Consider the following 24,878-nt stretch of genomic DNA (forward strand, 5'->3'; position numbering starts at 1 on the left):
TTCTGGCTCAATGATTATTTCTCAAGTCCATGTTTTCTAATGCCTTTTATCTTGAAATATTATCCAAGAAAATAACAGAAATATAATTCCACTTTTTTGCTGTTCTTGTTTTCCCAATTTTTTGACGTTCTTTAACAAATTCCACTTCTGATGAATATTCAATGTCAAATTTTCTGTCTCTGACTTGTGTTTTCAATTTTTTCCCCTCTGTTTTAAGCATTTTGGTCAAAAATTTTTAGTGATATGAATATTTAACATGTAGCAACTATGAGGTTTTTTATTTTTATTTTAGCAATATGATTAAGACATATAACCAATGGTCCATCTAAAAAATGTTTCTGTTTCTGGTTTTCAAAAAACTTTGACTGGGATACTGAACAGTGTTCGGTGAGTAAGTAGCTATGTTACTTGGGCAAAAAGCCAAACACATTTCTAATCAATACTTGCCCTATCTAAGTCCCTTGCCCAAGATAGTCATAGAGGGTTTCTCTTAAAAAGACTCTATAAAGGAAGGCACACATGTAGCAGCTCTAGTCAGCAAAGAAAATATTTCATTTTATCATAAATTCCCTTTATCTAGCATGTTAGAGTCTAAAGTGATTTCATGTGCCCTCTTATTTACTCCTTATAACAAACCTGTGAAACAAACAGAATAGGTATCATTATCTCCACTTTAAAGATGCGGCTTTGACAAAAAAATTCCTAGGCTGAAGGACAGAACTGGGAATTACTACACCTCCGCCACTCACAAATTACATGGCCTTGAGCAAGGCACATACTGAGGTAACCAGAATCTTCCTTAACTTAATATGAACAATAGGCTAAAGCTTAGATGTTACCTTGCAGAAGTCTTCCTCCCATCCTGAGGCCTAGGGGACTGATTTAGAGACCTATGCTGGAGGTTCTTTAGTATCCTGCTTATCTCTTTATACTCTATATACTTAACAGTAGTATTAAGAATATTAACACTGTTGTGAAATCAATTAATGTCTTTTTACTTTGTCTATTCCCCTACCAGATTATAAATTATTAAGGGCAAGAACTGTGTTGTGTTTCGTTGCTATGTTTTTAGTACTTAGCAGGTATGTTACATAAAATATTCTTAGTAAGTATTTGCTGAATGAATGCTTGCTCTGCCTGCCTGTCTACCTATCTACCTGGTCCTGCATCGAACTCAGAATTAGAATGAAGGAACGTGGCCGGGCATAGTGCCCCATTCCTGTAATCCCAGCACTTTGGGAAGCCGAGTTGGGAGGATCAAAAGGTCAGGAGATTGAGATCATCTTGGTTAACACATCTCTACTAAAAATACAAAAAACTAGCCGTGCATGGTGGCACACACCTGTAGTGCCAGCTACTGAGGAGGCTGCGGCAGAAGAACTGTTTAAATCCAGGAGGCGGAGGCTGCAGCGTCCCAGGATGGCACTACTGCATTCAAGCCTAGGCGACAGAGTAAAACTCCATATCAAAAAAAAAAAAAAAAAAAAAAAAAAAAGGAATGAAAGAATGAGGTGCTTACACAGGGAGATAAATATATACATTAATCTGAAGTCAAAATTTTTTCCACTTGTCTCACTGAATTCCCAATGAGGGGATGAAGAGGATCCTCATATATTCCCAAATATGCCACTTTGGCATAAGGATTATTTTGAGCTGAAGGCAACTGAGAAATGGCAGATGAAGGGGAATATCTCTGCCCTCACTCTTTTTGTCTAAAAGCAGGGCATAAATTCCTTTTGTAAATGTAATCTAAATTTCCATTTGTAAAGGTGTCTCACTCTCATACCAGGAAGAAAAGGGCAACACTTCATCACCAGCAATGATGCTTATCAATGGAGAAGACATCCACTTTAGTCTGCATAACAAACCTTACTAAATAACCCTTTTCTTTCATTAGAATCCCCATGTATTTCCCTTTTCACAATTTACCACCCAGAAGCCCAACCACCTACCTTTCTCTAAACTTAATTTTTCACAATTTACCACTGTTTGTAAAAATGGTATATGAGCCCCCTCCACCCCCTGGTCTAAACACTTCTTTCGGGTCCTCTTTTCTATGAAGATCTCTGTATATATAACAAACCTTTTCTTCTATTAATCTGCCTGCTGTCAATTTCATTTGCGGGTCCCAATTACTTAAGAGGGTAGAGGAGCAAGTTTTTCCTCTTCTATAGGTATACTGCAGATATTCTCCATAGCTTAGATGAATGGAACCTGTAGTTCCAGACTTTTTTCAAAAACACATTTAAAGAATATGATAAAAGTATTTCAGCTGGGCATGGTGGCTCACACCTGTAATTCCAGATCACTAAGTCAGGAGTTTCAGACCAGCCTGGCTAATATAGTGAAACCCTATCTCTACTAAAAATACAAAAATTAGCTGGGCATGGTGGCATGGGCCTGTAGTCCCAGCTACTTGAGAGGCTGAGACAGAAGAATTGCCTGAACCCAGAGGCAGAGATTGCAGTGAGCTGAGATCGCGCCACTGCACTCCAGCCTGGGAGACAGAGCAAGACTCCATCTGAAAAAAAAAAAAAAAAAAGTATTTCATTGTAAAATTTTGCACTGGCAAATGTGTACTGAAATTAACAATATTTTTATTTTCCTAACAATTATTTGCATATGTTGGGTTAGACAAAGAGCTTCTAAAATTAATAATCTTATGATGGTTGATGGTCTACTGTCAAGTTAGCAAGTTAATGACTCCACTGGCTGGCTATCAAATCCTTTTTCCTTTTTTTTTTTTTTTAATTGCATTTTAGGTTTTGGGGTACATGTGAAGAACATGCAAGATTGTTGCATAGGTACACACATGGCAGTGTGATTTGCTGCCTTCCTCCCCATCACCTATATCTGGCATTTCTCCCCATGCTATCTCTCCCCACCTCCCCACCCCCCGTCCCTCCCCCATTTCCCCACAAAAGACCCTAGTGTGTACTGCTCCCCTCCCTGTGTCCATGTGTTCTCATTGTTCAACACCCGCCTATGAGTGAGAAGATGTGGTGTTTGATTTTTTGCTCTTGTGTCAGTTTGCTGAGAATGATGGTTTCCAGGTTCATCCATGTCCCTACAAAGGACACGAACTCATCATTTTTATGGCTGCATAATATTCCATGGTGTATATGTACCACATTTTCCCGGTCTAGTCTATCATTGACGGGCATTTGGGTTGGTTCCAGGTCTTTGCTATTGTAAATCCTTTTTCATTCAGTTTATGTTCAATTCTTTATTTATTTTCAACTCTTTGCTTTCAACCAAGAAAATCTAATCACTAAAATACTTATTGATGATAGGTAACTATGCAATTTTTTGGACAAATAACTCATAATTGGCAAATAACCCATAAATAACTCACTGAACTCATAAAACTGAGTGATACTGCAACAACAAAACTTTTTCTATTCTCATCTACATAGCCACAAGATTTCTCAGAGTTTACTTATATAAAAATTGAAAAAAGAAATAGTAATAACATAAATTTATCTCATTAAGAAATGTTTATCTGCAATAATTACTTATAAAAATTTGTAATAATATGTAATGTTGATCAACTGTAATAATCAGGGTAATGATAATTACAACCCAGAGCAGAAAACAAATTAATCTTTTAGTGAAAGAAATAATTTAATTTCAATTTACATGTTTATGTAGCAGACAAGTCATTAAACAAGAATATATTACATGAAAATAAAGATATATTACATTATAGTTTAAGAGCAAAGAGATGGAAATTTTCTGACTACTGCACTGGAAACATTTAGCGGTTTTATTTTAAAATGTGAACATTTAAAATACACTGAAACTGCATCTTTTGTAATTATTTAAACTCAGTTGTAAACTTAAAAATGTCCAAAAGATAATATGGTTTAATAAAACTCTTTGAAGGAGTACATGAGTAAGAAATGTCTTAAGCCCACAATACTATCTAAACTACTACATTTTTAGTTTAGACATTTTAGATTTGGGCTGTTCACAGATTTGAAGAATTTGGATTTTCAGCTTTTTACTCAATGCTATCAGTATACAGTTGACCCCTGAATAATATGGGTTTGAACTTCACAGTTCCACTTACATACAAATTTTCCTCTGCCTCCACTACCCATGAGATAGTAAGACCAACCCTTCCTCTTCCTCCTCCTCCTCAGCCTATTCAATGTGAAGATGACAAGGGTGAACATCTTCATGACCATCCATTTCCACTTAATGAATAGGAAAGATACTTTGTCTTTCTTATGATGTTCTTAATAAAATGTTCTTTTCTCTAGTTTACCTGATTATAAGAGTATAGTATATAACACATGACATACCAAATATATGTTAATAGACTGCTTATTTTATCAGTAAGGCTTCCAGTCAATGGTAACTATTAATAGTTAAATTTTTGAAAGGTATGTTATCTGTGGATTTTCAACTATGTGGGAGGTTGGTGCCCCAATCTCCAAGTTGTTTTAAGAGTCAACTGCAGTTAAAGGTATATCATGTTCTAAAATATTCGACCAAAACAACAGCACTCATTTTTACCTGGGATAGAAGAAAAGTAAAGTGCTCTCTATAATTTAGTAGAAGGAGTCATAAATATCATGTATCAAATCAGTTGCGCAATTTATAAATTCTCTAGTAACAACCTTCTGAATTATGATACAGGCCTGGACTTAACGACAGCATTTCACAGTATGAGTTAAAATTATGGGAGCTTTGGGGATGTGGTTCCTTCACTAACATACTTAGTTAAATTATATCATTTAACAAGAATGCCCACATGGTGGTAAAATTATTGGCTACATTTATCAATCCTACTCTAACCACAGAATCTACTGCAAAAAGTGGAATTACATTATGAATATCTTCTGCTGCATCAAATCTCAAGGTTTATTGAAGCAATGTTCTGATCTTTTATGACCATTTGACACACTTTAGATTAGCAGCAATTTTGTAGCACTAGCCAAAGCTCCTAAAATATAGCCTCTCAATTAAGAAAAAAAAATCACTGAAAAACATTTTTACAAAGTATGTAAAAATAACTAATAATTTCAATTAGTAAGATCTCTTTACAACCTACCGATGAGAAAGTGCAGCATCTAAGGTGTGGGCTGATACTGACTTAAAAAGACAAAGATGTAATGCATTTTACTAAAAGGAAGTGCGATCTGAGATCATTGACTGACAGTTCTTGGAAAAAGGTTAAAAATTCAAAAGGAGTGTCTGCATGTGGCTCAGAACTTAAAAGCCTTTTCTCCTCCCAACAGAAGAGCAGTCTCAAGCAATAATAGGTTGCCATGGAGATAAGAAACTAGAGGAATCAGAGAACTCAATTTGCAGTTAAATGGGCTGGAAACAATTCTTACTACTTGGTGAAGGAAAGCGATTAAAAATATACTTGATTGCCACAGGGAATTTTTTTTCACCAACCCATTTCCCAACCTCATTAATGAACAAGGAAGTCTAAAAACGAATGGAAACCCAAGATATCCATAGATTGAACCCATTAGATATAATTCAAGGTTTTAAACATTATTATAAATTCTTATTCTGGGTGACTGTGCTTTTTTTCAATGGTAGTTTTTCAGTAGATATTGGATGAGACTAAAACTGCATTCAAGAACAAACTGGTATAACTGAAGGAACTGAAATTTCAGTAGAAAAGAAAAAGAGCATGACAAACGGAAAAGTAATCAGAGTAAGAAACAGATTCAGGTAGTAAAAATCCAGGTTTTAAAAAAAGTATCTTCATAGTCAATCACAGAATACCTTTGTGAGTGCTGTAAAGGGCTGCAAACGTCACCATGAAGAAAGTTGTGGAGTATTTGCCAGCATTAACTAAATGAGGAAAGGCCCTTTTTGTGTCTCGATATCGGCGCAGGCACTGGATGAAGCGAAGCCAAGCAGGAATGCACTGAACAATGGCCCGCACACCATATGTGTATTTGTGGCAAATTCCTGATTCTGTGAAGATTTCAAAGAAGAAAAATTACAATTAAAAAAAAAAAACTTGTTCACATCATTCAGCCATATAGTGTAGCCACTACCAAGTCTAAAAAAGCAAGAAACCTAGGTTTCAGAATCAGAATCACTTTCTTCTTTGCAACTATTATATATCTCAAGCTTTTTTTTTTCTTTGAGACTGACTTGCTCTGTGGTCCAGGCTGAAGGGCAGTGGCAAAAATCTCAGCTCACTACAACCCCCACCTCCCGGGTTCCAGTGATTCTCCTGCCTTGGCTTTCGGAGTAGTTGGGATTACAGGTGCATACCACCACACCCAGCTAATTTTTGTATTTTTAGTAGAGACGGGGTTTCACTATGTTGGCCAGGCTGGTCTCAAACTCCTGACCTCAACTGATCCACCCACCTTGGCCTCCCAAAGTGCTGAGATTACAGGCGTAAGCCACCGAGCCCAGTTTATTCTCAAGCATTTTAGTGGTAGATAAATCAAGGAGAGAAGGTAAAATATATTGAGGGGAACTAGTAGAAAAATTTGTTATCTCAGATTTATGGATATGTCCTGGAATCACTCTCTTTGGAGTGTGATAAAATCATAAGAAAATTAGAAGATGAGTATACTAATATAAAGAGGGGAAAATGCGTTGGCTCCGTTATTTGAAACATCTGGAAAACCTACAAGTATCACCAGTGATTCTAGACAATTTTGTGAATTCCAAACCACCAACAACACAAGACACCCAAGAGCACATGCTCTTGTACATCCACCTCCCCTCCTTTTGTAAACCAAGAACAAACTGTGCGTTTCAATAAGATTGGAGGTGGTAAGTCAATTTTTCTTTGAATTCTGAAATTCAGAATTGAGTATGATCAAACTATAACAGAGTTGTGATCCACTGGCAATCAATAAAAATGTGTCAGCACTGGCTTCATCATTAACTTTTGTTAGTCACACATTACACAGTCGATCTAAATTAAATCTTTGTCACAAAGGCAAAATTCCTTAATAACTTGAACTCCTGACATAAACTAAGGGTGAGGAAAAAAGCTAGAAGAAAAATAACATCCCAACTAAGAATTAAAAACCAATCTGTAATTACTCTCAAAGCACTTAATTTATTCTTAATTTATTTCTAAATAATCAGTATTTTTGATCACCGGTATCTATGTTACATTATACAGCAATACTGGGACAACAAATTGTTGGCGTGAAAGCATTTGTAATATAACTACCAATGTACTAGATCTTAACAAAAAAAAGTTTTAGAATTCTTTAAGTGTAAGTTGTACATCTCTTGGCAAATGGACAGACAAAATCCTAATGCATAATTTAAAAGCCAAATCATATCAGATAAAGAGACTGCTAACAGAATGCCAAGTACATTTAATTAAGTTTGTAATATTATTGGATAAGTTTCATCATGACCTTGATTTTCTCAGTTAGCCTTCCCAATGTTTCTTGGTTTACACTTGCAATTTAGTAGTATAGATGCAAATTCATACCCTACCTTCTGAATTATTTGGCAACAGGCCCTTACTTTCATCCCATTTGAGCTCCAAACTGTAGAAGCAGATCATATATTCCAGGTCCATCAGTATCACTGACAGGCTGTTCAGCTGATCGGCCAGCCAGAAATCAGCAAAGCCTACCTTATGGAAGGGGGCTGTAAATACTCGAAACTGAGAGAAAGAAAAAAAATCAGAAAACATAGAAACAAGAAAAGTCATATTAAATTTCTCCATTTCATGTCTGACTGTTCAGCATGATTGCTTTGGAAACCAAAGAACCAGTCATAAACACAGAAACCTGGCAACAGTGGCTAGGTTCTGAATTAGCAGTGAAGGGAATGAGTTGAATGGATAACAAAGAAAGGAAGGAAAGGAGGAAAAAAAGCAGGAATAACTAGTTATAACATAGAAAGCATGGGTGCTGCTAATTCTTTGCAAAAATCCAAATATTGTTAAGGGACCAGGGAGATACCACTACCCCCTAATTTTTCATCTAAAAATATACATGATTATGTAAACAAATCTTTCCATACTCACAGCGACTTTTCAAGTATCTGAGACTAAAGATTTTGTTCGCACATTCTTATCCCTGTTTAAACTGTTCACAATTATTACATACATATCAGCCACCAACTAAAGTTGTACTTTAATTACAATATGGACATTTCTAAGTCAAACACTTGTAATTTTGCTTTAATTCCATGAACGGTCAAACCTCCTTGATTTCTGTATTCATTCTTTCTCAAGAGTGGAGGTATAATTGTGTGGTATTTCAAAACTGAAATACAGATAAAAGATTCAAAAAGTCACAGTTAAGGAGAATAATGTTTCTTTGATCATAAAGAACTGATTAGTAATTCTTGCCTATATTTTCCTGACAGCATACGACAAATGTTTCTAAGGTAAGAAGAAGAGAACAGATTAAAGAATGTGTAGTGTTTTGGATTTGGACAGATACTTTAATTTTTAAATGAAGTTACAAATTATAATGTATGCATATTTGTATTTTTGTTAAAATGCATGATTGGAGAATTGTTTAGCTTCTGTGTTTATTCTTGATGAAAAGCTTTGTTTGTTCTTGTTTTTAAGTTTGCACTCAAATCTTAACAAATAAATTAACCCATGTTATCAGAAAAAAAAAAAAGAAAAGAAAGAAAGAAAAAAGAAAGGAGGAAAGAAAACAGATGCCAGGCATGGTGGCTCATGTCTGTAATCCCAGCACTTTGGGAGGCCAAGGTGGGCAGATCACGACGCCAAGAGATTGAGACCATCCTGGCCAATATGGTGAAGCCCTGTCTCTACTAAAAATAGAAAAATTAGCTGGGCATGGTAGCACACGCCTGTACTCCCAGCGACTTCGGAGGCTGAGGTAGGAGAATCACTTGAACCCTGAAGGTGGAGGTTGTAGTGAGCTGAGATTGTGTCATTGCACTCCAGTCTGAAAGAAGAAAAGAAAGAGAGAAAGAGAGAAAGAAAGAAAGAAAGGAGAGAGAAAGAAAGAGAAAGAAAAAAGAAAGAGAGAGAAAGAAAGAAAAGAAAGAAAGGAAAGGAAAGAAAGAAATTTTCTAAAGCAAAGAGGTGGGAAGAGTTAAAATTGAAAGCAGAGAGAATAGCAGAAGACGGAGGCTTTGAGAGGCTCTAAAGTTAGGAAGTTTTGCTGTAGACACAAGTGCTGTAGACACAAGTGCTGTAATGTCTAGACTACTCTATCTTAGCTAACTGAATACAAAGTTCTTCTTTGCTTACAAAGGATAAGCAGGAAAAGATGGTATACCATCTGAGACACGCCTCATTCTCTAACCAAAGTCACTTTCTTTTCACTAATGCCATGGTGATGGCTGTGTTCATCGTCAAACTACACCACAAAAACCAGCCCTCTTCCGACTGTTCTGAACACATGATAAAGGTATTAAATGTATTAAGCAGTAACTCATACAGTGTATTTTCTTCAAGGCTTATGCAGGCATTAATTCAATCCTCATAACAATTCAACAAGCTAGAAACTATTCATATCCCCATTTTACAGAAGACCGACACAGACTCTTCCTAATCTACTCTGTGGAAACCTGTTTAACACTACAAAGGGAAATCTTGGTGTGGCAGAGAAGGGAAGTAGGCACCTATGCAAATACCAGAAATAAGCCCAAATTGTGCAGATTGTCTTGATAAGCCTTGCATGAACATGGGATGAAGGAAGACTTAATCCTCAACCTATCAGATCCCTTTTTATCTTGTACAGGAGGAAATGTGACTCCTGAAACAAGAAATTCTGAGTAAGTAGAAGTTTTGAGAAAATGAATCTAATCTCTAGCTCTCTAGTGATCTAGTTATATTCATTTCATAGACATATTCAACTTGGGAGTCTGTAATTCTCTACTCAGACTTGGCTAGATCTTTCTACTCTTTCTCTAAATATTTATCTTTATTATTTCAGGCAGATAAATGGTCATATTATAACTCAATCCTGGGTGTCAACTACCTATGACAGGTACTTTCTTGGAGCTCTGGAAGCTAGACCAGGTGTCTGCGGGACATCATACAGGCTTTGAGACATTATTTTCTGGTGCTGATATATTCTGGGTCCATGGCTCAGTCTCTTAATCACTCTCATACTCTTCCCATGAGTTCAATAAACCAGAGAAACAGTCTATACCAACCATAAGCTCTAGATACAGCAAACTTTTTGCGGGGAAGAGGAAGGGGGTAGGATGGTAGTCACCTAAACACGAAAAAGTTCTGGCACCAGTTTTTGTAATATTTTAAGAAACTCCAAGGTGCATAATGGACTTAAAGGATTCAAAGTGACAGAAACAACAGAATAATTTAGGCTATAACACCAAAGGGGCAAGAAGTCTAAATCCAACTCTACTCATGAACTATTATGAAACTGGTGCCTAGGAGAAATTTCTAACTGACATGAGACAGACTATCGTTACTCTCACGCTCTGCCAACTCCATCCTCAAAACCTGGCTAATTCAGAAAATCTCCATAAGAGCAGGAGAGGAAGATGATGCATTAAATGAGGAAGAAAGAGACGGAGGGATGGGACTGGTAAAGGATAGGAGTGACATGAAGATAAAAATAAAAAGCTAAAAAGAAGGGAAAATTTATAAAATGAGAAAATGAAAAAAGAAAGGAAGGATTGGTAAATGTTAGTATAATATAACCACCGAAGGAAAAAATATAATTACAGTCATTCATCTATCTAGCAAAGACTTATCAAGTATTTATAATATGTCAGGCACTGCGGCGGTACAGAGAGAAAACAGTCTCTACCCTCAAAGGCCTTAAAGATCCACAGTCTAGTTGGGCAAGTAAATATAGAAAGGTATAATTATAGCACCATATTACAGAGATACATAAAATACATTGGAAATACAGAGAATACAAGAAGTCACTCTATCAGAGGCAGGGTGAGAGGGAGACATAAACATATTCAACTCACATTTACACACAGTCAAATCCATTCTAGATTTATCTGATTTCTCCTTCAGAGTGAATTCTGTAACTCACTTCTCCTTCTTTTCTTAATCTGGATAAGGCCTTTCAACTTTACCACTTCTACCCTGTGATTCTGATTAAAGTGACAATTCCTATAGTAACAGTATTATGAAAGCCAGTGACAATTCTGGATATCTGATATTTTATCATATACACAAAAAAGCCACTAATAAGTTATTACAAAGAACATGTTAACATCATCTTTTAAGTTAATACTGATAAACAGCTAAGAAGATGAAGTTCTAATTTCTACTTTTCATGGAGTGTAGTGGTGCAATTTCATCTAATTGTAACCTCAACCTGCTGGACTCAAGCGATCCTCCTCCTTCGGCTTCCCAAGTAACTGGAACTAGAAGATGTGTGCCACCATGCCCCACTAATTTTTCAGTTTTTATAGAGAGAGGGTTTTGTCATGTTGCCCAGGCTTGTCTCAAACTCCCGGGCTTGAGCGATCCTCCCACTTCCATCTCCCAAAGTGCTAGGACTACAGGCATGAGACACTGCCCGGCCCTAAATTTGATTTTTATATTCTACTAGTTTCATCCACTAGATCAAAGTTAAACATCTTACAAAAATAACGAACAAGGCTAAGTGTTAAATGTTAGTGTTTAAGAGTACAGATTATGAAGCCCGACTGCCTGGGTTCATAACTCATCTTCATCATTCACTGGCTATGTGACCTTAGGCAAGTTAATTAACTTCTCTGAATGTAGGTTTCTTCATTTATAAAATGGGAATTAATAGCAGCTTCAACTTGTGGGTTATTCTTAAAATAAAATATATAAAGTAGTTACTAAATGAGAACACCTCTCTATTCTTGTAACAGAAACGTGTAAAATTTTTACTGAAGAACTAAAGAAACTTGGTAAAAACTGATTTCTAAATTATATAACAAAGGACGATAATTTAAAAATTTTAAATAGACTTGATATATTTTAATATATTGAACTATAAATTGGTATCTTTGTTTAGAAAATCTGAAGCACTGTTTACGCTACCTAATTAGATTGCCAATTGAGGTAAATACAGATTTAGGGAGAGAAGGTAATGGATGTAAATAATCTACACTAATTTGACGTACAATATTCACATCAAAATAAATCGATTTCTTATAAACTTTTTTAGCTTTGTTTTTGGGAGCATAGCATATATCAATTTCATATATTCCAATATAAATACGGACATAAATGGTACCCAGTGCCTACCACTATGGCTAAATAACATATGTGCTTTTCTCACTGAAAACTAAAGAAAAGGCTGGGCATGGTGGCTTATATCTGTAATCCCAGCACTTTGGAAGGCAAGGCAGGCAGATGACTTGAGCCAGGAATTCGAGACAAGCCTGGGCAACATGGCAAAACCCCATCTCTAATAAAAAATGCAAAAAAAATTAGCCAGGCACGTTGTGGTCCTAACTACTGAAGAGGTTGAGGTGGGAAGATCACTTAAATCTGGGAGGTGGAGGCTGCAGTGAGCTGAGATCATGCCACTGCACTCCAGCCTGGGAAATAGAGCCAGATCCTGTCTCAAAAAAAAAAAAAAAAAAAAAAAGGAAAAAAAGAAAGAAATGCAGTTTTACTTTAGGATTAAGCTTTTAAAAAGCGGTATCAGAAAAACATAACTAGAGTGGACACATTCTTGTTAATTCACTAGGAATCAGTCTAAGGGCAAGTTTTCTCAGTGAGATTTAAAGTCGGTCAACAGGTCAATTAATACTAAAATGATCTATAAATGGTAACATTCTTCTGTTTATAACTGTTGCTACAAAAATAACAAACCACAATGCTTCCTTCTATATTTCACTGTATCCGATAGTATATTTTATTATTCTGTTACTGCCTCTATCATTATCAACCTATTCTGTCAACAAGTCCTCATTTATTAACAAAAACACAGCAGATGTACAGATAAATGTCTACTCAATGGGGAATCGTTCTGCTAATAAGAGTAACTGGTCATGCATGAATCACAGCTTGCTATTTAAACAAAGGTGGATACACTGGGGAAATGCTCACTTGGTACACAATGCACACAACTATATTATCCTGTTACTATAATTATGCAATCACAGTAACATTTGAGTTTTCGGAATCTTCCAAAGTCTCATTTAAAAACAATTTTCTGGCCAGGCACCGTGGCTCATACCTGTAATCCCAGCACTTTGGGAGGCCAAGGTGGGGAGGAACACTTGAAGCCAGGAGGTTTGAGACAAGCCCAGGCAACAAAGGAGACCTTATCTTTTTTATCTTTTGTTTTTGTTTTTGAGACAGAGACTCCCTCTGTTGCCCAGGCCAGAGTACAGTGGCACCATCTCGGCTCACTGCAACTTCCACCTCCTGGGTTCAAGTGATTCTCCTGCCTCAGCCTCTCGGTAGCTGGGATTACAGGCACCTGCCACTTTGCCTGGCTAATTTTTGTACTTTTAGTAGAGACAGGGTTTCATCATGTTAGCCAGGCTGGTCTCTTTAACTCCTGACTTCAAGTGATCCACCCACCTCAGCCTCCCAAAGGGCTGGGATTACAGGCATGAGCCACCACAGCTGGTTCTACAGATTTTCTTAATAGAAAGCCATATTTTATGTCTTCAGATTTAAAAAAAATTGTTATGTTTTGCTAAGAATAAAAAACCTCTGCTAACCTAAGGAGCATACAAAAGGAGGTATACCTATAAAGTGGAAAACAGGAGAGAAAATATGGTAATTCTGAAAGTTTGTATAGAGATTGGTCAATTTAATCACTAATCTTTATTATCATCTGTAATTCATAATCTAAAATATAATTATAGGAAAGTTATCTTAACTGATTTACTTTCTTTGTTTGTTTCTTTTTTTTCCTTTAGAGACAGGGTCTCAGTCTGTTGCCTGTGCTGGGAATTTAGTGGCCCTAACAGGGTTCACTGCAGCTTTGACATTCCTGGCTCAAGCAATCCTCTCACCTGAGCATCACAAGTAGCTGGGACCACAGGTGTGCACCATCACATCCAGCTAATTTTTTAATTTTTGCAGACAGGGTTTACACCATGTTGCCCAGGCTGGTTTGAAACTCTTGGGCTTAGGGAATCTACTCGCCTCAGCCTCCCGGATACTGGGATTACAGGCGTGAACCACTGCGTCTGGCCTCAAATGATTTTCAAAACAGAGCTGGCTTAATTTACAAGTAAGCAGAAGTCTCCATCTAATCAGGAGTTATCTTTACAGGAGAAAGCCTTATATTTTTCCAGGAAATTGTGTATCACTGCTGAGGCTAAATGATTTTGAGATCACTAAGAAACAGGTAAAGTGGAAGAAAAAAATGGAACTTCTTAGAAACAAGAATCAAAGTCAATTTTTCTTTTTTTTGAGGTGGAGTTTTGCTCTTGTTGCGTAGGCTGGAATGCAATGGCATAATCAAGGCTCACTGCAACTTCCACCTCTGGGGTTCTAGTGATTCTCCTGCCTCAGCCTCCAAAGAAGCTAGGATTACAGACATGTGCCACCACTCCCAGCTAATTTTGTATTTTTAGTAGAGATGGGGTTTCACCATGTTGGTCAGGCTGGTCTCTAACTGCTGACCTCAGATGATCCACCTGCCCTGGCTTCCCAAAGTGCTGGGATTACAAGCGTGAGCCACCGCATCCAGCCCAAAGTCAATTTTTCAAATTAAACTTGGTAATCTGGTAAAATATTCCTATTGGTTTTAGAGAACAAATCTTCCCTAAAATAAAATGTTGGGTTGATACTCACATCAACTTAATAAGAAAATAATAATTTTACCACATTTTTTTTGGAAGGAAACTTACGAAGTTCTACATGTTTTTTTTTTTTTTTTTTTTGCAACGGAGTTTTGCTCTTGTTACCCAGGCTGGAGTGCAATGGCACGATCTCGGCTCATTGCAAACTCCACCTCCTGGGTTCAGGCAATTCTCCTGCCTCAGCCTCCTGAGTAGCTGGGATTACAGGCACACGCCACCACGCCCAGCTAATTTTTTGCATTTTCAGTAGAGACGGGGTTTCACCATGCTGACCAGGATGGTCTCGATCTCTTGACCTCATGATCCACCCACCTCGGCCTCCCAAAGTCCTGGGATTACAGGCTTGAGCCACCGCGCCCGGCCCCCAAAGTTCTACATCTTATCACAGCTAGTTAAATGAAGTAAACAATGATTACCATTTGCAAAATCATTTCGTTATTTGGCTACTTGATATTCGATCTTAGGAGGAAAATATACATGAGTGCTTTTTCCTAGGGCCTCCGTGTTGTACAACTTCAGGACTCTTCGTTACACTATATTGTTTGCCCTGGAGCTGGGGCCCCAATCACATAAACTGTAATGTGAATCATGGCCTCTACAGTTGTACAGCCTAGCAGCCTTGGTTTTATCACAGAGAAAGTCATTAACCACTATACCACTCTAAAAATGGTATACAAGTTTCTGGACTTACCAGCAGTTTAAGTAGCCAAAACCGGGACTTATAGTAGAAAGTTTTGGTGGGGTTGATAAGGAAGAAAACCATAAATCCGTAAAGAGCAAGCGGATACACATATGTGGGGATGACACTAATTGGAGCAAAGAAGCAAGCCAGAAGGCTCAGGCACCACAATATCCCAAGGAATCCAGCAATCTAATAAAGAATGGGGAAGACAAAAAGATAGAGAACATTATTTTTACTTTTACCATTACTTAAATTATCTTTAATAAAACAAAAGTAAGAAACATGATTAGATATTAAGCCACTAATCCTCTTCAAGTAGAAGACAGATTTAAGAACCCACAAAACCAGATAGCTATGTAGCTAATGTAAACTATATTCATGGGGTAGTATGCCTTGCTTTGATTACCTCAAAGAGATGTTGATGAGACAAATTGCTTCTTGGATTAAGTTCAAAGATGAGTACATGGTTTACTCCAGCCTGTCTCCAACCATACGTGTTGATGCCCAGCAGAAAAAGGAATTCAATCAGAAGAAAGCCACCCCGATAGATTCTTATCAAGGGCCATATACTTCTATCTGTTTCAAGTTTAAATACAGCTGAAAGAATATTAACATATTGGTTAGTTATAAAATTCACAACGTCCCTTGAATTAATAATCTTTTCTCTTCATTCTCGATACAGCTCTAGAAGAGAAACTTTTCATATATAAAACCTAAACCTAGATTATTTTAAGAGCCTTGTAAACCTGCCTTCGGGTTCTTTTCCATCCTCATTGTACTCTGTAGATTGTCACTAGAATAATTTCCCTAAAACTTGACTTTCATCCCATTGTTCCACTAGTTTTTTTAGATTGGAGAGAATCACGGTGAAATGGCTTAGAATCATGTGACCAGTTCTGCCAGCTGGGGATGTGGCATGACAAAACCTCTTTGGCTTCATTTACTCCATTATTAAACTGATAAAGTAACACCTACCTCACAGAGTTGCCATGAAAATGAAAAGAAACAGTACACATGAAAGCCGTGTGAAAATTTAAATGTCATATAAATGACAATAGCTAATATTTATAGAATGCTTACTATATGTGCTAAGCACTGTTTTCATCATTTTTACATATAATAAGAGATAATTCATTTAATCATGACAATGGCTCTTTGAGTTAAAAAACATTATCTCCATTTGATTAGGAAACTAGAGCACAGAGAGGTTAAGTCATTAGCTTAGTTACTAAGCTAAGACAGGATTTGAACACAATTTTGCTCCAAAGCTCATACTCTTAAGCACTATGCCCACACGAATGTTCAATATCATTATTATTCTATGGCTCTCCAGTAACTATAATGTTCAAATACTTTAGATGCCTTAGCCTCACAATTCAAATTCTTCATAATCTAATCACCAACTCACTTTTCCCAGACTTATCTCACAGCACCCTTAAAATATTAACTCTTGGCTCCTGATGAATTTTATTATCCTTTTAATAAGTTTGCTTTTCACACTTGCTTATGTTGTTCCCTGTACCTAAAATGGCCTTGTTCTTTCTCCCCACTAATTCAAATTCTACTTATTATTTAAGAGCCAGATCCTTACCTGTTTACTAATTCATTGAATTGATGCATTTAGTTTTCAGCCTACTGTATGAGAAACATTTCCATTTTGTCTAATGATTTTCCAAATAACTATAAAACTTATTGACAGTACTGTTCATTTGGAATTTAATTATATCATAACCTTTTTTTTTTTTTTTTTGAGATGGAGTCTGGTTCACTCACTTAGGCTGGAATGCAGTGGTATGATCTTGGTTCACTGCAACCTCTGCCTCCCGGGTTCAAGCAATTCTCCTGCCTCAGCCTCCAGACACCAGGGCCAGCTAATTTTTTGTAGTTTTAGTAGATACAGGGTTTCATCATGTTGGCCAGGATAGTCTTGAACTCCTGACCTCAGGTGATCCACCCTCCTTGGCCTCCCAAAGTACTGGGATTATAGGCGTGAGTCACCGCACCCAGCCTAAATACTAACTTATATACTTAATTAATTTAAATATTTATAGTTTATCTTTGTATTCTCTGCAGTACAAAGAACATTTAATAATTTTTAAATAACAGGGTAGAAAAAGCCTTTGCTTTGGAATCAAGTACTACAGACCAGGTTTCAAATCCTAGCTATGCCAAATTATTTGATTTTTTTAAGTCTCTTTGTTGATCAACGGAAATATTATCTATTCTCATAAGTTTATGAAGAAGACTAAATGTGAAAAACATATATTAAATGCCTAGAATAATGTTTGGCTCATGAGTATATATTAGCTTCTTGTTCCTTTTACTTGAGGAAACTTTTATTCCTTCATTTGGCAAGAACTGATTAGGTGCCTATTATATCTGACACCATTCTAGACCTGGTGATTCAGTGACGAACAACAGACAAAATACCTATCTTCAGAAAATTTCTGTTCCGCATAAAGTCAGATAAGGGGTTTCAAGGAAAAATAGAGTAAGGAGATAAATAATGATATTAAGTGTTATTTTAGGTAAGGCAGTCAGGGAAGACTCTCAGGAGATGACCTTAAGGAAATAGAGAACAAAGCATTGGAATGTTTGAGGGAACAGGGCTCCATATAGAGAGGGAAAATACAAAGGGCCTTAAAATGGATTGCTGTAGCCGGGCACGGTGGCTCAAGCCTGTAATCCCAGCACTTTGGGAGGCCGAGGCGCGTGGATCACGAGGTCAAGAGATCGAGACCATCCTGGTCAACATGGTGAAACCTCGTCTCTACTAAAAATACAAAACATTAGCTTGGCATGGTGGTGCACGCCTGTAATCCCAGCTACTCAGGAGGCTGAGGCAGGAGAATTGCCTGAACCCAGGAGGTGGAGGTTGCGGTGAGCCGAAATCGCGCCATTGCACTCTAGCCTGGGTAACAAGAGCGAAACTCCGTCTCAAAAAAAAAAAAAAAAAAAAAAAATTGATTGCTGTAATAAGAAAGCCAAGGTTACTGTGATTGGAATAAACAAAGGTATACTGGTAAAGAATGGGCCAGTGGCAGATCAGACAGTTCTGCAGTACTCTGTCAAGACTTAAGCTTGTACTCTAATGTACAAACCTGTAGAAGGTTCTGTACATGCATGGCATGACCTCATCAATTATTTTAAAGGGCTGCTCTAGCTGTTATGTGAACAAACTACAAGAGAACAAGTACAAAGGCAAGATACGTTAGGAAGTTATAAATGAAAAACTACATACAGTTTTACATCCTGATTCCTAAGCAAAGACCACAGATATATTACAATAGTCAGGAAACAAAAATAACAAATCCCAAAGAATCGACAATAAAACTACTAGAGTTAGTAAATTCATCACAGTTGTAGAGTACAAGATCAACACACAAAATTCAATTGCGTGTGTACACATCAGCAATGAGCGATCTAAAACTGAAATTAAGAAAATAATTCTAATTACAATAGCATTCAAAAGAATAAAACATCTAGAAATAACTTTAACCAGGGAAGTAAAAGACTTATATACTACAAACTCAAAACATTGCTGAAAGAAATTAAAGTAGAAAAGAATCCTGTTTTTATTGATTGAAAGATCTGATACTGATAAGATGGCAATACTACCCAAAGCAATCTACGGATTTAATGCAATCCCTATCAAAATTCCAATGGCTTTTTTTTTTTCAAGAACTGAAAAAGTCAATCTTTAAATTCATATGGAACTGCAAGAGGTCCCAAGTAGTCAAAACAATAATGAAAAGACAACAAAGTTAGGGACTCATATTTTGTGGTTTTAAAACTTACTACAAAGCTATCAAAACACTGTGGCACTGGTATGAAAACAGACATATAGATGAATGGAAGAGCACCAAGAATCCAGCAACCTATACATTGATGACTGATTGATTTTCAACATGAGTGCCAACATCATTCAGTGTAAAAGAATACTCTCTTCAACAACTAGTCCTGGGACAACTGGATATTCATATGCAAAAAAATGAAGTTGGTCCCTTGTCTCACAACATATAAAAAATTATTCAAAACTGATCGATGAATTCAAAGATAGGAATTCAAACCATAAAACTCCAAAGAAAACATAGGGATAAACCTTCACGATCTTCAATTTGGCAATGGATTCCTAGGTATCACAACAAAACTATGTGCAATCAAAGGGAAAACAGATAAATTAGACTTCATCAAGATTTAAAACATCAAGAAAGTAAAAAAAAAAAAAAAACCACACAGAAAGGGAGAAAATGTTTGCAAATCATTTACCTAATAAGGGTCTAGTATCTAGAATACAAGAAGAACTCTTACAACTTAACAATGAAAAGATGAAAAACTCAATTAAAAAAGGGCAAGGGACTTGAAAAGATGCCTAATATGATTAGTCATTAGGGAAATGCAAATTAAAACCAAAACAAGATACCACTTCACACCCATTTGGATGGACATAATGAAGAAAACAAAAACACAGAAAACAAGTGTGGGCAAGGATGTGCAGAAAACGGAACCCTCATAAACGGCAGGTAGGAATGGAAAATGGTAACGCCTCTGTGAAAAACAGAGGTGGCTCCTAAGAAAATTAAACAGGTACTAAACAAATCCATGTTTATGTATGTTCCTAACAGTGCCATTCACAATAGCCAAAAGATAGAAATGACCCAAATGTCCATCAATGAATGAATGGACAAACTGTGATATACACACAAAATAGAATATTACTCAGCCATAAAAAGAACGAAGTGCTGATACATGCTACAAGACGGATGAACCTTAAAAACATTTGCCAAGTTAAAGAAGCCAAACATAAAATATTGTATGATTCCATTTATGAACATACCCAGAATAGGAACATTCAGAGAGACAGAAGGCAGAGTAGTGGTTGCCAGCAGCTGAGGAGATGGAATGGAGAGTGGGGTTTCCTTTTGGGCTAATGATAATGTCTGCGAAATAGACAGATGTAGTGGTTGTATAACACTGTAAATGTACTTGAATGCCACCGAGTTGTTAACTTTAAAATAGTTAATTTTATGTTATGTGAACTTCATGTCAATAAAAAAATAACAGAAAAGGAAAAAAGTAATAAATATATCTTAAGATGTCATTACTAACTCCTATGTTAGATGCTATTACTAACTCCTTTTTTTTTTTTTTACCAGACAGAGTCTTGCTCCGTTACCCAGACTGGGGTGCAGTGGCATGATCTTGCCTCACTGCATCCTCCACCTCCCGGGTTCAAGCGATTCTCCTGCCTCAGTCTCCCAAGTAGCTGGGATTACAGGTGTGCACCACCATGCCTGGCTAATCTTTTTGCATTTTTAGTAGAGAAGTGGTTTCGCCATGTTGCCCAGGCTGATCTCAAACTCCTGAGCCCAGGCAATCCGCCCACATTGGCCTCCCAAAGTGCTAGGATTAAAGGAGTGAGCCACCCCACCTGGCCTAGGCATATATTTTGAACTGTTTTACTAGTGGTAGTGATATATTTTCTCTAACATATCAAAATTTTCTAATTCTGTCTAGTTAATATCTGTAGTCATACACAAAAGAAAGCAAAATAGTCTGGTTAGGGTTTAAATATTTATGACCTTGGCAACAGTAGTATTCTGTTCTACAAAGAACAAAAACTGCCATGAACAGAAAATGTAATACATACTTATAAAATCTAAACACATATTTACCTAAGTTCTACTTGATAACATAGGAACTAGAAAATCTATAAGGCTTTCAGTAAATATGATCTGAATAAATGTCCTTGAACTCCACAACTTGTTAGAAAAGTCAGTAAAAACCAAAACATCAGCAACAACAAAGAAAACCCCAAAACCTAGGTAAAACAATAAAATGCTAAAGGTACATTCTTCTGAATGACAACACTGTATTTAAGCTAATGAACTTATTTACTTTCAAAATGGTTCAAAAAACAGGGACCAGGGATGGTGGCTCACACCTGTAATTCCAGTGTTTTAGGAGGCCAAAGTGGGAGGATCACTGGAGTCCAAGAGCTCAAGTCCAGCATAAGCAATATATTGAGACCCTGTTTCTATAAAAAAGTTTCAAAAATTAGCCAGGCATGGTGCTACTGTATGCATGTATTCCTAGCTACTCAGGAGGCTGAGGCAGGAGGATCGCCTGAGCCCAGAAGATCTAGGCTGCAGTGAGCTAGGATGGGGCCACTGCACTCCAGCCTGGATATCAGAGCGAGACTCTGTTGATGAAGGAAAACAAACGTTTCAAAAAGCAAAAGGCAACTTAACTGTTAACAGTCAAGTTATTCATCAAAGATCAGGAACTTTCAATTGCACATAAATCTAAAACCTAAGGGCATATATAAGCAATATAATGAAACCTCTTTCATTTGGCATGATCTCCCTGAAGCAAGCTTTTGTAGATTTACTGGAGACAAAACCACAATAACTCTTGCTAGACAAAATCATCATAAAAAATTCCAGGGAATCAAAAACAGATTAGTGTTATTTCTTTAAGAATATCATGTCTCTAAGCCATAGGTCCCAAGAATAAAAGATGTATAAGGTCTCATCACAAACTCCTCATGGATTCATGAATTTTTAATTTAAAAGATATATAAGGTCTCATCACAAACTCCTCATGGCTTCATGAATTTTTAATTTAAAAATCAGCTAATATTCTTCAAGCATTTATTCTGGGGTAAGCAACATGCTCCATGTTTTACATAATTTAATTAATTATCATAGCAACACTATAAATCGGTTTTCCTCAGCAGATACATGAAGTAACTGAGGCTTACTCAAAGTAGGTTTCCTGCCCAGGGTGACATGGATTTAATAACCCTACGATCTGGCTCCAGAGCCTGGACACTTAACAATGGGGCTAGGTTGTGTATTTAGGTCAATATGCACCTGTTAAAAAAAAAAAAAAAGCCCAAACAGAAGTTTGTTCTAAAAAAATTACAGTCCTCTCTGCATTAAGCTGCCAAATCACTTTTCTTTAAAGGAACATTAAAAAAAATTTTAACAAGTAACATATGTGTATAGAAAAGAACCTCAAATATTATCAAGAATATGAGAAGCCTCACTCCAGATCTTCTGAAGAAAACCATGTTAACAATTTGTCTATTAGCTTTCAAGAACTTCTTGATGCATAGAGAAACACGTACTACTGTTTAAAAAACAAAACAATCACCAGTTATAACTGACAGCATGCTATATATGCTATTCCATACCCCTTTTTTTTTTAAACTTATATCCTGGAGTGGAAATTTTCCAGTATCAGTGCACAAAGATCTCACTAATTTTCTAATGTAAAATTTTCAAATCTGTGTTACACACATATAGAAAAACAGATAAATCCTAAGTATGCAGCATGATGAAAAACGATAAACTGAATCAGCACCCAGGAACACAATATATTACAAGCATCCTAGAAGTTTTTGCTTATATTCTTTTCAATTGTTATCCATTCCCCAAGGGTAAGTACTATTCTGATGTTTGCCTGTTTTTTGAACTCCATGTAAATGGAATCATGTAATATGTACTCTTTTGTGTCTGGCTTGTTTTGTTCAACATTTGTGAGAGCCATCATGTTCTTGAACGTAGTTACAGTTTGTTATTCTCATCACTTACAGTTATGTGAGCCTACTGCTCCTAGGCTACAAACCTGTCCACCATGTTGTTGCACTGAATACTGTAGCCAGCTGTAATACAATGGTATCTGTGTCTCTAAACATATCTAAACATAGAAAAGGCACAGCAAAAATATACTATACAAGATTTAAAATGGTACATGTGTACAGGACACTGAAATGAATGGAGCTATAGGGCTGGAAGTTGCTCTGGGCGAGTCAGTGAGTGACTGGTGAGTGAATGTGAAGATCTTGGACATTACACTACTGTGAATTATATATATGCTATACACTTAGGCTACAATGAATTTATAAAAAATTAATATTCTTTCTTCAATAATAAATTAACCTTAGCTCACTGTAACTTAACTTTATAAACTTAAAAAATTTAACTTTTTAAACTCTTTCATAATAATACCTAGCCAAAAACATAAATATGCTGTACAATACAGACTTATTTTTTCTTTATATCCTTATTCTATAAACTTTTTACTATTTTTACATTTTTTAAGTTTTACTTTTTAAACTTTGTTAAAAATTAAGGCATTAACACACATATTAGCCTATACCTACACGGGATCAGAATCACCAATATGTGGAGTCTTCCACTTCCACATCTTTTCCCACTGGAAGGTCTTCAGTGGCAATAACACACGGGGAGCTGTCATCTCCTATTACATTAATGCCTTCTTCTAGAACACCTCCCGAAGTACCTGCCTTAGGCTGTTTTACAGTTAACTCTTTTTTTAATTAGTAGGAGGGAGTTCACTCTAAAATAATAAAAAGTATAGTATATACAAAAATCAGTAATAGTCATTTATTATCATTATCAAGTATTATGTACATAACTTTGTAAGTGCTTAACTTTCATACGGCTGGCAGTGCAACAGGTCTGTTTACACTAACATTGCCACAAGCATATAAGTAAAGTGTTATGCTATGACGGTTATGCCATCCATTATGCAACAGAAATTTTTCAGCTCCATTATAATCTTACAGGACCACCTTCATATATGCAGTCTCTTGCTGACCAAGACATTATTACATGGTGCATGACTGGATACTATCACAAACGGTATTACTTAAGCGCTCTCATACATGTCTTCTGGTGGACATATGTATTTCTATTAGAATCGGGTTACAGGTTAGTACTGGGGTTCCCAATCTCTAGGCCATAGACCAGTACTGGTCTGTGGTCTGTTAGGAACCAGGTCACATAGCAGAGGGTGAGTGGCAGGTGACAGACAGCATTACCACCTGAGCTCCGCCTCCTGTCAGATCAGCAGCAGCATTAGATTCTCATAGGAGCACAAACCCTACTGTGAGCCATGCATGTGAGGGATCTATAGGTTAGGTGCTCCTTATGAGAATCTAACTAATGCCTGATGATCGGAGGTCATTTCACCCCTCCCAGTGAAAAAACTGTCTTCCACAAAACCGTCCCTGGTGCCAAAAAGGCTGGGGACCACTGGGTTAGTATATGTTCAATTTTGGTAATTACTGCCAAACAGTTCTCCCTCCAAAGTGCTGTGTTCATTTTCACTCCCACCACTACCTCATTCATTTAAATATCTCCATGGCATTCCACTGTATAGAGGTAATATAATTTAAAGAGCTATCAATTTATGAATATTTGAGTGGTTTCTAGGATTTTCTACTATAAACAAAATGGCAATGACTATCCTCCTGGCATACATGTCTTTGCAACCATGTACAAGTATGTTTATAGGATAAACTTCAAGAAACAAAACTGCTTAATCAAAGTAATTATACTTAAAATTTTTACATCTACTTCTAAATTATCCTCCAAAGCGACAGCAACAATGAGTACTCTTAGCACTAGTGTACCAGAGTCTATTTCATACCTTATACCCACTGTAAACAGTCAAACCAGTAAGTCAAACACGGTATACTGTTATT

General features: G+C 36.6%; 1 protein-coding gene across 2 annotated transcripts in view; it reads right to left on the minus strand.

Moving 5' to 3' along the window:
* Positions 1–24,878, minus strand: part of XPR1 (xenotropic and polytropic retrovirus receptor 1) — a 229,403-nt gene that overhangs the window by 43,193 nt on the left and 161,332 nt on the right. For both annotated transcript variants that reach the window (XM_074389577.1, XM_039460260.2), the window contains 4 exons: positions 15,768–15,958; positions 15,371–15,550; positions 7,447–7,618; positions 5,749–5,943 (listed from right to left, as the gene is read on the minus strand). In XM_074389577.1, coding sequence (XP_074245678.1) covers positions 5,749–5,943; positions 7,447–7,618; positions 15,371–15,550; positions 15,768–15,958 — 738 coding nt within the window. The remainder of the gene's footprint in view (positions 1–5,748; positions 5,944–7,446; positions 7,619–15,370; positions 15,551–15,767; positions 15,959–24,878) is intronic.

This window comes from Saimiri boliviensis, chromosome 19, assembly GCF_048565385.1.
Source record: "Saimiri boliviensis isolate mSaiBol1 chromosome 19, mSaiBol1.pri, whole genome shotgun sequence".
Classification (NCBI taxonomy): Eukaryota; Metazoa; Chordata; class Mammalia; order Primates; family Cebidae; genus Saimiri; species Saimiri boliviensis.